The sequence below is a fragment of the Trichomycterus rosablanca genome, chromosome 7 (assembly GCF_030014385.1).
Source record: "Trichomycterus rosablanca isolate fTriRos1 chromosome 7, fTriRos1.hap1, whole genome shotgun sequence".
Taxonomy (NCBI): domain Eukaryota; kingdom Metazoa; phylum Chordata; class Actinopteri; order Siluriformes; family Trichomycteridae; genus Trichomycterus; species Trichomycterus rosablanca.
In genome coordinates this window covers 8,338,305-8,350,907 of record NC_085994.1, presented here as the reverse complement: position 1 = coordinate 8,350,907, position 12,603 = coordinate 8,338,305, and the positions used below count along the sequence as shown (strand labels likewise).

Genomic DNA, 12,603 nt, shown 5'->3' with positions numbered 1-12,603 from the left:
GTTTTACACTTTTGGTTACATTCATGACAGAAACGGTAGTTACTCATTACACAAGATTCATCAGTTCACAAGGTTATATCGAACACAGTCATGGACAATTTAGTGTCTCCAATTCGCCTCACTTGCATGTCTTTGGACTGTGGGAGGAAACCGGAGCACCCGGAGGAAACCCACGCAGACACGGGGAGAACATGCAAACTCCACACAGAAAGGACCAGGACCGCCCCACCTGGGGATCGAACCATGGACCTCCAAACTATCAGCTGTAAATTGCAGTTAAATGTGTTGGTACAGAAGCCAGGGCAGACAAATCACTAGCCTATGTGTCCAGCACTAGCTGATTGTGTGTCTTGGCTACCACTATTCAATTCAATTTATTTTTATTCTGGTTAGGGTTGTGGTGGGTCCGGTTTACCCAGGAAATACTAGGAGCAAGGCAGGGCCACGACATCCCCCTCAGACAGAGCCAATCATCTCCGTGTAGGCGCTCAGCCGGCTGATAGCACAGCTGAGATTCAAACCCAGATCTCAAGAAGGGGGTTCTAGGATGGCACAAAGGTAAATTACGCTAACCCACTACCACTGAGATCCAGGATTTGAATCCCCAGCAGTGCTATTGGTCGGTCGGACGTCTACATAGAGACATGATTGGGTGGCTGAGGCTCTGCAATGGACTGGCGTCCTGTCCATTTATGTTCATGTTTGACCACTGCTTTATCCTGGTCGGGGTTGTGATGAGTCCAGTTTCCCCAGAATCACTGGGTGAAATACAATAACGCACCCCGAGCAGGGCCTCAACCACCTTCATATTTATATTGACATTTTTGGCATTTAGCAGACGCCTTCATCCAAAGCGACTTACATTACAGTTACAGTATACAATCTGAGCAATTGAGGGTTAAGGGTCTTGCATACGGGTCCAAAAGAAGCAACCTGGCAGTGGTAAGGCTTAAACCAGCAGCCTTCTGATTACTAGTCCTGTACCTTAACCACTAGGCTACTGCCTGCCTTCATATGTTATGCAGACACCTGACTGTCCGATAGCACTGTTGTGATCCATGGATTGATTTCTCAGCTGTGCTATCGGCCAGTAGGGCATAGAACTGGGCTAGCATTAATGACCGCCACGCCACCTGAGCACCCTAATAGATACATGTATTTAATTATTGTTTAATTGAAGTAAGAATTTATGACATTTGTTTGGAACTGAATTTCTACTTTCTACTAAATTTGATCAAGTTCATTAACTACAGAAACTAAAAGATTAAAGCATTTATTTGCCTACTGGACGAGCTGAAGAATTAGAATCTTGTATTCATTCGTGTGTTTACCTGAGTGGTAGCAGCATTAAAGGAAATGCCGATGAGAGAGCAAAGACCGAGTCCAGCAGCGACGGACAGAGTGACCAGCAGCACGCCGGCCAGCCCCACTGCCCCCTGGGATCTGGCACAGTCCCAGCGCAACATGGTCAGACACGCGTAGGCAAGCTGCAGACAACAAAAAAACAGCTCTTAATAACTAAATCAGCTGGTATGATCACAATTAACTAATTAATATACAGCATCTTTAACTTGCTTAATTTCATTTTCATGTTTTACCACACACTAATACTGTCAGGGTCAACAGCACTGCTGCACTGGTGAGTAGAGAATACTTACATGCTTAAATATAAATGCAAAACGGGGAAAAAAACAGTAAAAAAAAATGTCCAATAATATCATATGACAGTGTTTTAGTACTGCTGTTAAAAAAATGAAAGTCATAATATCTCAGGAATGGAGTCATAATATTTTGGGGAATAGACTCGTATATTTGGTGATATTATCAGCCATAACATTAAAACCACCTCCTTGTTTCTACACTCGCTGTCCATTTTATCAGCTCCACTTATCATACAGAAGCACTTTGTAGTTCTACAATTACTGACTGTAGTCCATCTGTTTCTCTGCATACTTTGTTAGCCCCCTTTCATGCTGTTCTTCAATGGTCAGGACCCCCACAGTGACACTGACATGGTGGTGGTGTGTTAGTGTGTGTTGTGCTGGTATGAGTGGATAAGACACAGCAGCGCTGTCACTGCTGGACTGAGAATAGTCCACCAACCAAAAACATATCCCACCAAAAGCGCCCTGTGGGCAGCGTCCTGTGACCACTGATGAAGGTCTAGAAGATGACCAACTCAATCAGCAGCAAAAGATGAGCGATCGTCTCTGACTTCACATCTACAAGGTGGACCAACTAGGTAGGAGTGTCTAATAGAGTGGACAGTGAGTGGACACGGTGTTTAAAAACTCCAGCAGCGCTGCTTTGTCTGATCCACTCATACCAGCACAACACACACTAACACAGCACCACCATGTCAGTGCAGTGCTGACAATGATCCACCACCCAAATAATACCTACTCTGTGGAACTACAAAGTGCGTCTATATGGTAAGTGGAGCTGATAAAATGGACAGTGAGTGTAGAAACAAGGAGGTGAATATATATATATATATATATATATATATATATACAGTGTATCACAAAAGTGAGTACACCCCTCACATTTCTGCAGATATTTAAGTATATCTTTTCATGGGACAACACTGACAAAATGACACTTTGACACAATGAAAAGTAGTCTGTGTGCAGCTTATATAACAGTGTAAATTTATTCTTCCCTCAAAATAACTCAATATACAGCCATTAATGTCTAAACCACCGGCAACAAAAGTGAGTACACCCCTAAGAGACTACACCCCTAAATGTCCAAATTGAGCACTGCTTGTCATTTTCCCTCCAAAATGTCATGTGATTTGTTAGTGTTACTAGGTCTCAGGTGTGCACAGGGAGCAGGTGTGTTCAATTTAGTAGTACAGCTCTCACACTCTCTCATACTGGTCACTGAAAGTTCCAACATGGCACCTCATGGCAAAGAACTCTCTGAGGATCTTAAAAGACGAATTGTTGCGCTACATGAAGATGGCCAAGGCTACAAGAAGATTGCCAACACCCTGAAACTGAGCTGCAGCACAGTGGCCAAGATCATCCAGCGTTTTAAAAGAGCAGGGTCCACTCAGAACAGACCTCGCGTTGGTCGTCCAAAGAAGCTGAGTGCACGTGCTCAGCGTCACATCCAACTGCTGTCTTTGAAAGATAGGCGCAGGAGTGCTGTCAGCATTGCTGCAGAGATTGAAAAGGTGGGGGGTCAGCCTGTCAGTGCTCAGACCATACGCCGCACACTACATCAAATTGGTCTGCATGGCTGTCACCCCAGAAGGAAGTCTCTTCTGAAGTCTCTACACAGGAAAGCCCGCAAACAGTTTGCTGAAGACATGGCAACAAAGGACATGGATTACTGGAACCATGTCCTATGGTCTGATGAGACCAAGATTAATTTGTTTGGTTCAGATGGTCTCAAGCATGTGTGGCGGCAATCAGGTGAGGAGTACAAAGATAAGTGTGTCATGCCTACAGTCAAGCATGGTGGTGGGAATGCCATGGTCTGGGGCTGCATGGGTGCAGCAGGTGTTGGGGAGTTACATTTCATTGAGGGACACATGAACTCCAATATGTACTGTGAAATACTGAAGCAGAGCATGATCCCCTCCCTCCGGAAACTGGGTCGCAGGGCAGTGTTCCAGCATGATAATGACCCCAAACACACCTCTAAGACGACCACTGCTTTATTGAAGAGGCTGAGGGTAAAGGTGATGGACTGGCCAAGCATGTCTCCAGACCTAAACCCAATAGAACATCTTTGGGGCATCCTCAAGCGGAAGGTGGAGGAGCGCAAAGTCTCGAATATCCGCCAGCTCCGTGATGTCGTCATGGAGGAGTGGAAAAGCATTCCAGTGGCAACCTGTGAAGCTCTGGTAAACTCCATGCCCAGGAGAGTTAAGGCAGTTCTGGGAAATAATGGTGGCCACACAAAATATTGACACTTCAGGAACTTTCACTAAGGGGTGTACTCACTTTTGTTGCCGGTGGTTTAGACATTAATGGCTGTATATTGAGTTATTTTGAGGGAAGAATAAATTTACACTGTTATATAAGCTGCACACAGACTACTTTTCATTGTGTCAATGTGTCATTTTGTCAGTGTTGTCCCATGAAAAGATATACTTAAATATCTGCAGAAATGTGAGGGGTGTACTCACTTTTGTGATACACTGTATATATATATATATATATATAATAAAACATAATCATAATATTTCGAGAATAAAGTTACACTAAAAGTGAAACTTACATGTTAGTCGAAAAAAAGTTGTTATTATTATATTATATAATATTATGGCCAAAAAGTGTGCAAAATTTTATTTAAATTTAACAGTGGCTCTAAAACACTGTTGTACTATAATCTTGGTAAAATATTATTTTTTAAATGTGTACCATAAGCAAGTAGCCACTGGCGATGCGGATTCCACTGACACTGGAGAAGGATTTAAGGATGTCCTCTAGAGTGGTGGTGGTAAAGGTCAGCACTTTCTGAGAGGAATTGATGGACACACTTTGCTGGACCACCTTCAAAAAAGAATGAGAAGATGATGAAGGATTAAAGATCAGCAATGTAAAACATAAAGCATAAATAAAGGAAAACAAAGAAAAAATATTAATAAGGCAGTAGATTGGCTTAGGTTCTTAGAATAGGACAGTGATAGCCTAGTGTGTAGAGCTTTGAACTATCGACTGAAAGGTTGAGAGTTTGAATCCCAGCTCTGCCTTACAGTCACTTTGGATTTCAGGGGCACTGTACAACGGCTGACTCTGCGCTCTCACCCCGGCTTCCAGACAAGCTTGGCTATGCGGAAAAATAATGTAATTGTACTGTACATGTGTATATGTGTATATGACAAATAAAGGCATTCTATTCTAGAATCTAACAACAACAATTTCTTGTCCTGTGAACCAGTGCTTAAGATGTTAGTCGGTTAGATCTTTCCGAAAATCAAGGAATGCATGGCAGAAGAAAATAAGAAAATGTTGGCATATCCTCCCACACACAGGGAAAATCCACACATTACGCATTATCCAGACACATACTAAAGGGCTCATACCAAGCAGAGGTCAGGGCCTAAACAACAGAGACGGGATGATGTCACCTATGAGCCACCAATGGGTGGGCAGCTGTAAAAGCCATCGTGTGCTCTGTGGGTTAAATGTGTTCCAGACGGCCCCACATCACACATCCACCGGATTCAAACGTGACCTTTCCCGGCCTTCCAGATCCTCCTCCCCAAGTTCACTAATAATACAAGCATTTCAAATATGGAGGAGAAAAAGGAGACACAGCCAGCTGGGTCCTAACCTTGAGGGGGAAAAGAGTCTGTGGAATGTGCACTTCACTTATGACTAGTGGTGAACACACACACACACACACACACACACACACACACACACACACACACACACACACGGCTAGTATACATGAGCGAATGTGTAAGAGTTGAGGCACAGTATGTGAAAGAGGCTTTGATGTAGACCAATAAAATTTCATTTTCACATTAGTTCCAGGTGGGGTCACGCTCGGTGAAGGACATCCGAAAGCATTCCGTAAAGAAAAACATGTAATGTGTCACAGTAATTCACATATTATAAGAGAAGTTAACGTTATTTGCTTATCTAAAGGAAGAAATAAGTCAGTTCGCACAGTGATACACAAGGTTGCTTTATCATGAACAGGTGGTAGACAAAATAATAGAAATAAGCCATGAAAACCACAGGGTTTCTAATTTACAGAAGCAAAGAAATTGCGCCAAGGAGAAGGACCGGTGGTCATATGTCAGAGCTTACTGACAGGGCTAGACAGACACTTATAAACCAATAGTTTGTTTGTTTTATTAGGATTTTAATGTCATGTTTTACACTTTGGTTACATTCATGACAGGAACCGTAGTTACTCAGGATTCATCAGTTCACAAGTTCAATGTCAAACACAGTCATGGACAATTTTATATCTCCAATTCACCTCACTTGCATGTCTTTAGACTGTGGGAGGAAACCGGAGCTCCCAGAGGAAACCCACACGGACATGGGGAAAACATGCAAACTTCACACAGAAAGGACCCGGACCGCCCCACCTGGGGATCGAACCCAGGACCTTCTTGCTGTGAGGCCACAGTGCTACCCAACTGATAAAGTATGAAGTAATACACAGTTACATATAAAATTATTTTAATATAATTTACTTTTCTTATATAACTGCTATTCATTTTTTAATGGACCTGTTGTACAATGTAAAATAAATTGAAAAGTATTTTAATTATTGTAAGGTTGTACATTTTGATTAGTATTTTTTCCCCAAATTATTTTCTACCACTGCTTTATCCTGGTTGGGTCACATGCCCCCCCGTACAGGACGCCAGTCTATTGTGAGGCCTCGGACATCCTCCCTCAGATATAGCCATTCGTGAGTACAGGAACGTATGACCGGCTGAGAGCACCACTGGGGATTCTAACCCTGGATCCCAGATTTAGTGGTCTTGCATAATTTACTGCTGTGCCAACCGAGTGCCTACATTTTTATTATCATTATTATTATAATTAATATTATTCAGATGAAATCAAATTAAAGTGTGTTTGTCACATTAAGGTCATACATGGTACAACTAGCACTGAAATGCTTTTTGCTCTTAACTGCCCGGTCACATTAGTACTAAAGAAAGAGAAAAACGTAATGTACACGATAGAAATTATTTTAATAAATATAGAAACATTTTAAATAGTTGCGAGGTTGGGCCTCTATGCATCAGACGTGTTTGTCCAGGACACCCCACAGATGCTCAATTGGATTATGATCTGGGGAATTTGGAGGCCAAGTCAACACCTCAAACTTGTTGTTGTGCTCCTCAAACCATTCCTGAAGCATTTTTGCTTTGTGGCAGGGTGCATTATCCTGCAGAAAGAGGCCACAGCCATCAGGGAATACTGTTTCCATAGTTGGTACGTGGATGGCAGGACCAAAGGTTTCATCACACTGCCGCCGGCTTGCCTTCTTCCCGTAGTGCATCCTGGTGCCACATGATCCTCAGGTAAGTGACGCACACTCACCCAGCCATCCAAGCGATGTAAAAGAAAACGTAATTCATCAGACCAGGCCACCTTCTTCCATTGCTCCGTGGTCCAGTTCCGATGCTCCCCAAATGCATCAGTGAGCCTTGGCCGCCCATGACCCTGTCACCAGTTTACCACTGTTCCTTACTTGGACCACTTTTAATAGATACTGACCACTGCAGACCGGGAACATCCCGCACGAGCTGCAGTTTTGGAGATGCTCTGACCCAGTCGTCTAGCCATCACAATTTGACCCTTGTCAAACTCGCTCAAATCCTCACGCTCGCCCATTTTTCCTGCTTCTAACACATCAACTCTGAGGATAAAATGTTCACTTTATGCCTAATATATCCCCCCCACTAACAGGTGACGTGATTAAGAAATAATCAGTGTTATTCACTTCACCTGTCAGTGGTCATAATGTTATGCCTCGTCAGTGTATATGTACGCATGTATACACTTGCATGTGCATACATGTACACATCTACATGTGCACATACATGCACTCATTATTATTATTATTGTTATTAAATAAGGAAATCTGATATGACTGGTGAGTTAACAGTCACTGTGCCTTTCATAAATATAAAAAAGAGCGGCATGACATTTTTAGACACTGAAATTAATTTTCCAGTTTATATAAAAAAAATTAGCACCATGTATCAAAAAAAGAATTGTTTCTCATCAGCAGACAGCTGCCTTTGTGAAATTTGTAATGGAAATTAATAAAACAAATTTAACAAATCACAGTATTCTCTGTCCAGCCCCTGAATTCCTCTTCACACACGGTCTGGTCTGCATTTGAAGTGAACCTAAGCCCACCAGTTTCAGACACACCAGAGACTTCCTTTTACATTTTCCCAAAAGCCCAGAAGTGTAAAAAACCCAACATGTGTGTGTGTGAGGAATCTAGCAAGTGAACTCTGAACAAGTTGATATGTTTTGATAAGCTGATAAACTCAAACACCTTTTGATAACCAATCAACAAGAATCTGAACAAACAGACAGTAAGAACAGCCCAGGCATTAGATGAGATGTGTGGATTAGCTTGGCAGAACCGACACTCTCCCTCTGTGAGCTGGTTAAAGGTTCTGAGCTGTGAGACCAGATTAAAAGCAGGATTTTACCTCAGAATAGCGCCTTTGCCAGGCCTCCAGGATGGCAGCTGCTTTTTCCTCATTCCAGTTCATGTGTGAGACCTCATCATAGCCCTTCAGGTGCTCGTACATCTGCTTGGGAGTCATAAGCTGAAACATGGTCTGCAAAGCCTGGCCACTGTGAAGGACAATCAAAAGAGGAGCAACTAGTCAGATGTACTGTAGCAAATGTCTGACCTTTTAACACTGTAGCTGCCAGGAGTTCTGTTAATATGCTTTCGTTAATGATTTAACCCAAAATAAAGCCACAATTTTATAGGATGTAGTTATAAAAAAACCAACCATGTACCTATTTTTACTACTTTCCTTTAAACTGAACTGTAAAACATCTAGTCATTTCTAATTCCCTGACTGTAACTTCCTTCATCGCTACATACTCCGGCCCTGAGAGAGGAAAGCTGGAGACTAACACGCCCACACAGACTTTTTTGACCCACCAGACACAGAGTCTCACTGAAAGTCATATTGCATATGGTGCCATTCACCTTAGGCAGTCATCTTCGACCAGCTTACAGTGGCTGCAACTGCTGCAGCAATAAGGAACCCCATTCCACTGACCTCCCACCCACAGGCATGGCCAAGTCAGGTCTAACTGTCAAACAATATCAAGCAGCTTTAATGTAAATTATGACCCTATAAGGCAAAAGGTACAACACTGTGTACTTGATACCCTTTACAAAGAAGAAGAACCACTATTTCCATACTGCATAGCAAACAATGAAGTAATTTCACTTTCTGATGTGTTTCTATGAACACTGCTGTCTGCTGTTATCAAATAGGGTTTCATTCAGATTAAGTTTACTTTTATTCTTCATTTTTATCCTGTCTAATTAGCATGCACATATATACTTCCAGAACCGAGTTGCTAAAAAAATAAGCAATCACAATTTAGCTGGATTTACATGGTTACAGTAGCTCCTTAACCCTTTGATGCACAACCTGGGTCAGAAGTGACCCAACTGAGATTTTATTTTCTATATCTTTGCAATAAATTAATTTTGTCATTCAAGCTTCCATGAATTCCTCAATTAACTTGTTTTTGATCATCACAAATCCTTATTTCAGTTTTATATTTTTTACTTTTTTAATAAAAATCATTTTTGTATCACTACTCTTCTAATGCACAACATGGGTCAAAAATGACCCTTATGTATTTACTACGGAAGTTGACAGGAACTACTGACATTTGTAAGTGTTTGTAGTCAAAAACATATTTACTGATCTTTTGAAAGACAACCAAAGATTAGGCTCTTGAATCTTGAATATGTCCAATACTATTTGCTTGCTAGCTGTTTACATATTCTAGTATAGATAGCTTTTATTAGCTAAGACAGTAAATACATGAATAACTGACAAATGTGCATATGAAAATATTCTTGAATGGATGAATATGGGTCATTTTCCACCCATGTTGTGCATTAGAAGGGGTTTGCTTAGCTTGTGCATCAAAGGGTTAAATAGGTGCTTGGGTGGCACATCGATTAAACACAGTAGCTCACTAATGCTGGTTCACTAACTATCTGGGGTTTCAATCTCTGAGGTGCTATCACCCAGTCGGGTGTCTACACAGACCTGATTGGCTATATTTGAGGGAGGGGGGTAGGCTGAACAGCTTAGGAACTGGGAAATGCACTTGTCAGTGCACTGTCAGTGCCGGTCCCAAGCCCCGATGAAAAAAGGAGGATTACATCAGAATGGACACCTAGAGTAAAAATTGTGCCAAACCAGAATGATCTGCTGTGGGGACCCTTAAATAAAGGAGCAGCCGGAAAAAGCCAATTGGATGGACTTAAATTGGATGGTTTTGCTTTGGCACTGTGTGTATTATCTAGAATCTGAACATTTATATGTGCCATAATTTAACAATATAGTAGGTAATGTTTAATCACAAACAAAGAAACATAAATAATAATAATTCACTTCCAGTGCATTTTCATCTGCTCAATTTTACCTGAGAAGTCTCCCACTATCGTTCTTCAAGGTCCCTCCGATGATGAGCTCTTCCTGCCAGTGCATATACTTTTTGGAGATTCCACGGCAGCCACCAGTCAGGACTCGGGCAATGTCTAATGGCTACCAGAAACAAACAAACAATACACTGTTAACACAAGGTTTCTTCAACCATGTGTGTAAGTGCACTTGTGTATATTCCAAGCTTACCCGAGTAGAGTTCTTGTTGGGGGCGGAGAAAGGGCAATCCGGGTCCGCTGGGTTTATGCAGGGCCGGTCCATGTAGCCATGACCTACGTCTGCCTTGACCAATATCTCCTCCCAGGAGTCTACCTGGTGAGTTATGGTTGCCAAATCTGCAATCAGAGCCATTGGGTCGAAGTTGGTCCACTGCAGAGCGGGTCTACCACTGAGAGAAAACAGAGGAAACAGCTCAGCTTTTATTTCAATTACAGTTCAGACCTTTTCCTAAAGTGCAACATCATGAGACACAGGCACACTTGCCATGGAGCTCGCCTTGGAGGTTTGCAAATATAGCAGGCAGAGTGGGCATGGAGGCACAGATGACTGACGTGTCAGTTTCTCTAAATTGGCAGTCACCTGCACCTCAATAAGTGTTCATTTGCTCCAGGTGGAAGTGTTTCTATTTATCACAGTTTCCTCCTCACAGATTTGCCAGCTCCTCTGTTGGAAATCTGCTGTCTCTTGAAATTGTAATGCCAACTAGATTTCCGTTGGCGTATGATGCCACAACACTTTTACCTCCTTCATTTATGGGCCTCTTGAAGGAATCTTGCTGGATGAATGAAGACGTCAATTTTCGGAAGTGGGACCCACGTTTGAACCCATGCTGGGCGTGGGATGCACCAATTGGTTGAGGACCCTCATATATTGGTGTCCCCAAATTGTTCTGGGTTTCCTTTCTTCCCTTTTTCCGAGAACAGAGTCGTTGCAGGAGCTCTGAGCAGCATGTCAAATTTTTTTTACTAGTTTTGTGCTGTCCCTTTCCTATCCTTGTTCTTCATTGCGGGCTGCGGTTGTTTTTAGTCCTAGCAGCTTATCTACCTTGGTTCAGCATCCTATAGAGTGGGTTTATTTTTATTTTTTATTTTTGCAGGTGCAGGGCTACATCTAGCGCCCTGTTACAATATTATTACATTCCATTCAGTTTAATTGTTATATAGATTCCATTATTTTGTATTAATTAATTAGTTTTGCGCTATTGTAATATTAATTTACATGAATATTTCCAATTTCAAAGACTTGGTTACATAGTAGCAACTATCTTTTATGAAATAAAAAATGGTCAAAAGTCCTTAAACATTATCTATAATTACCTGGATTCTTTAAAGTTGCTTTGAGACAATGTTCATTGTAAAAAGCACTATACAAATAAATTTGACTTGACTTGGTTACCTCTGTAACTGTGTAACAATACTGGACTGAACTGCTTTACAGGCCTGCTGCCAGCTTGAGGCACACATAAGGTAAACACGATTTCTTCCTTTATAGTTTGACATTTTATTTTAGGTTTTAAATGTATGTTTTTGCACTTTTAATTTGATGTTACAATCAAACTGCCCTGACTTGAGTATTTTATTTACTTAATCTGGTTTAGGAAGTAATGTAAACACTGAGAAAACAGAACTGGTCGGTCATAACTGTCAGTTAATTCCTAAATCAGAACCGTGCACAAAATTGGTTAGGCTAAAATGATTTGGGCACTGTACACACTTCCAGCATTATAACTGACGCTGGGTTTTTAAAACACATCCCAATCATCTGAGATTTATCCGCACTAATTACTTAATTCTACTGTTTTAACTTAATGTCTGCAACATCCCTCAGCTAGGAGCTTTCTGAATCATCTATCTAAAACATAAGATAGATGTGGTGGCATTGTTTATGCCTTAGTGCAAGTTTGGCTTTCTATGGCTGTATTTCTGGAACAGGACCCTCTCTGTCCTTGTCTAAATCAAATCTGTCTATATGCGATCCTCCCACGCCCCCCGTCTCCCTGCGTCCCACGTTATTCTTAACTTTGTGCTTTTGCTCTGCAGCTCCTCAATTCGTCGTCCACCTATACAGACCTCCTGTTGGTTTTTCACTGCACTTCACATTTCTTTTTCCCCTCTTTCCCTCTCGCTTTCTTTCAAAAGAGCTGCTCTGGAAAGTCCTCCATTCTGTAGACCACATTGTATGTGTTTAACCAGGCTTGAGTCATTATTCAAACTCCCCCAACCAGAACACAGTAAAATTCTTATTTAGCATCCATGATGAGGGGGAGACGGGAGGCGAGAGCCTGTGCTTCTGCTGCGGTGGAAGGAAGTATGCAAAGTGTCACTGTTGCAAGGAGCTATTAGAAGCAGAAGGGTAACAGTTGTGTGGGGACCCAGCGCAGGCCACAGTGATCGCACAATGAGGGCCTTCAGAGAGGGGCCATGCAGGCCTCTTACGCA

The 12,603-nt window shown here is 41.9% G+C and overlaps 1 protein-coding gene across 1 annotated transcript in view; it reads right to left on the bottom strand.

Annotated features, from left to right (window-relative positions):
* The window catches only part of ptch1 (patched 1), a 93,552-nt gene that overhangs the window by 41,771 nt on the left and 39,178 nt on the right, over positions 1–12,603 (bottom strand). The window contains exons 6-10 of the mRNA XM_062998326.1: positions 10,355–10,553; positions 10,146–10,267; positions 8,165–8,312; positions 4,377–4,508; positions 1,332–1,487 (exon numbers count right to left, since the gene is read on the bottom strand). Coding sequence (XP_062854396.1) covers positions 1,332–1,487; positions 4,377–4,508; positions 8,165–8,312; positions 10,146–10,267; positions 10,355–10,553 — 757 coding nt within the window. The remainder of the gene's footprint in view (positions 1–1,331; positions 1,488–4,376; positions 4,509–8,164; positions 8,313–10,145; positions 10,268–10,354; positions 10,554–12,603) is intronic.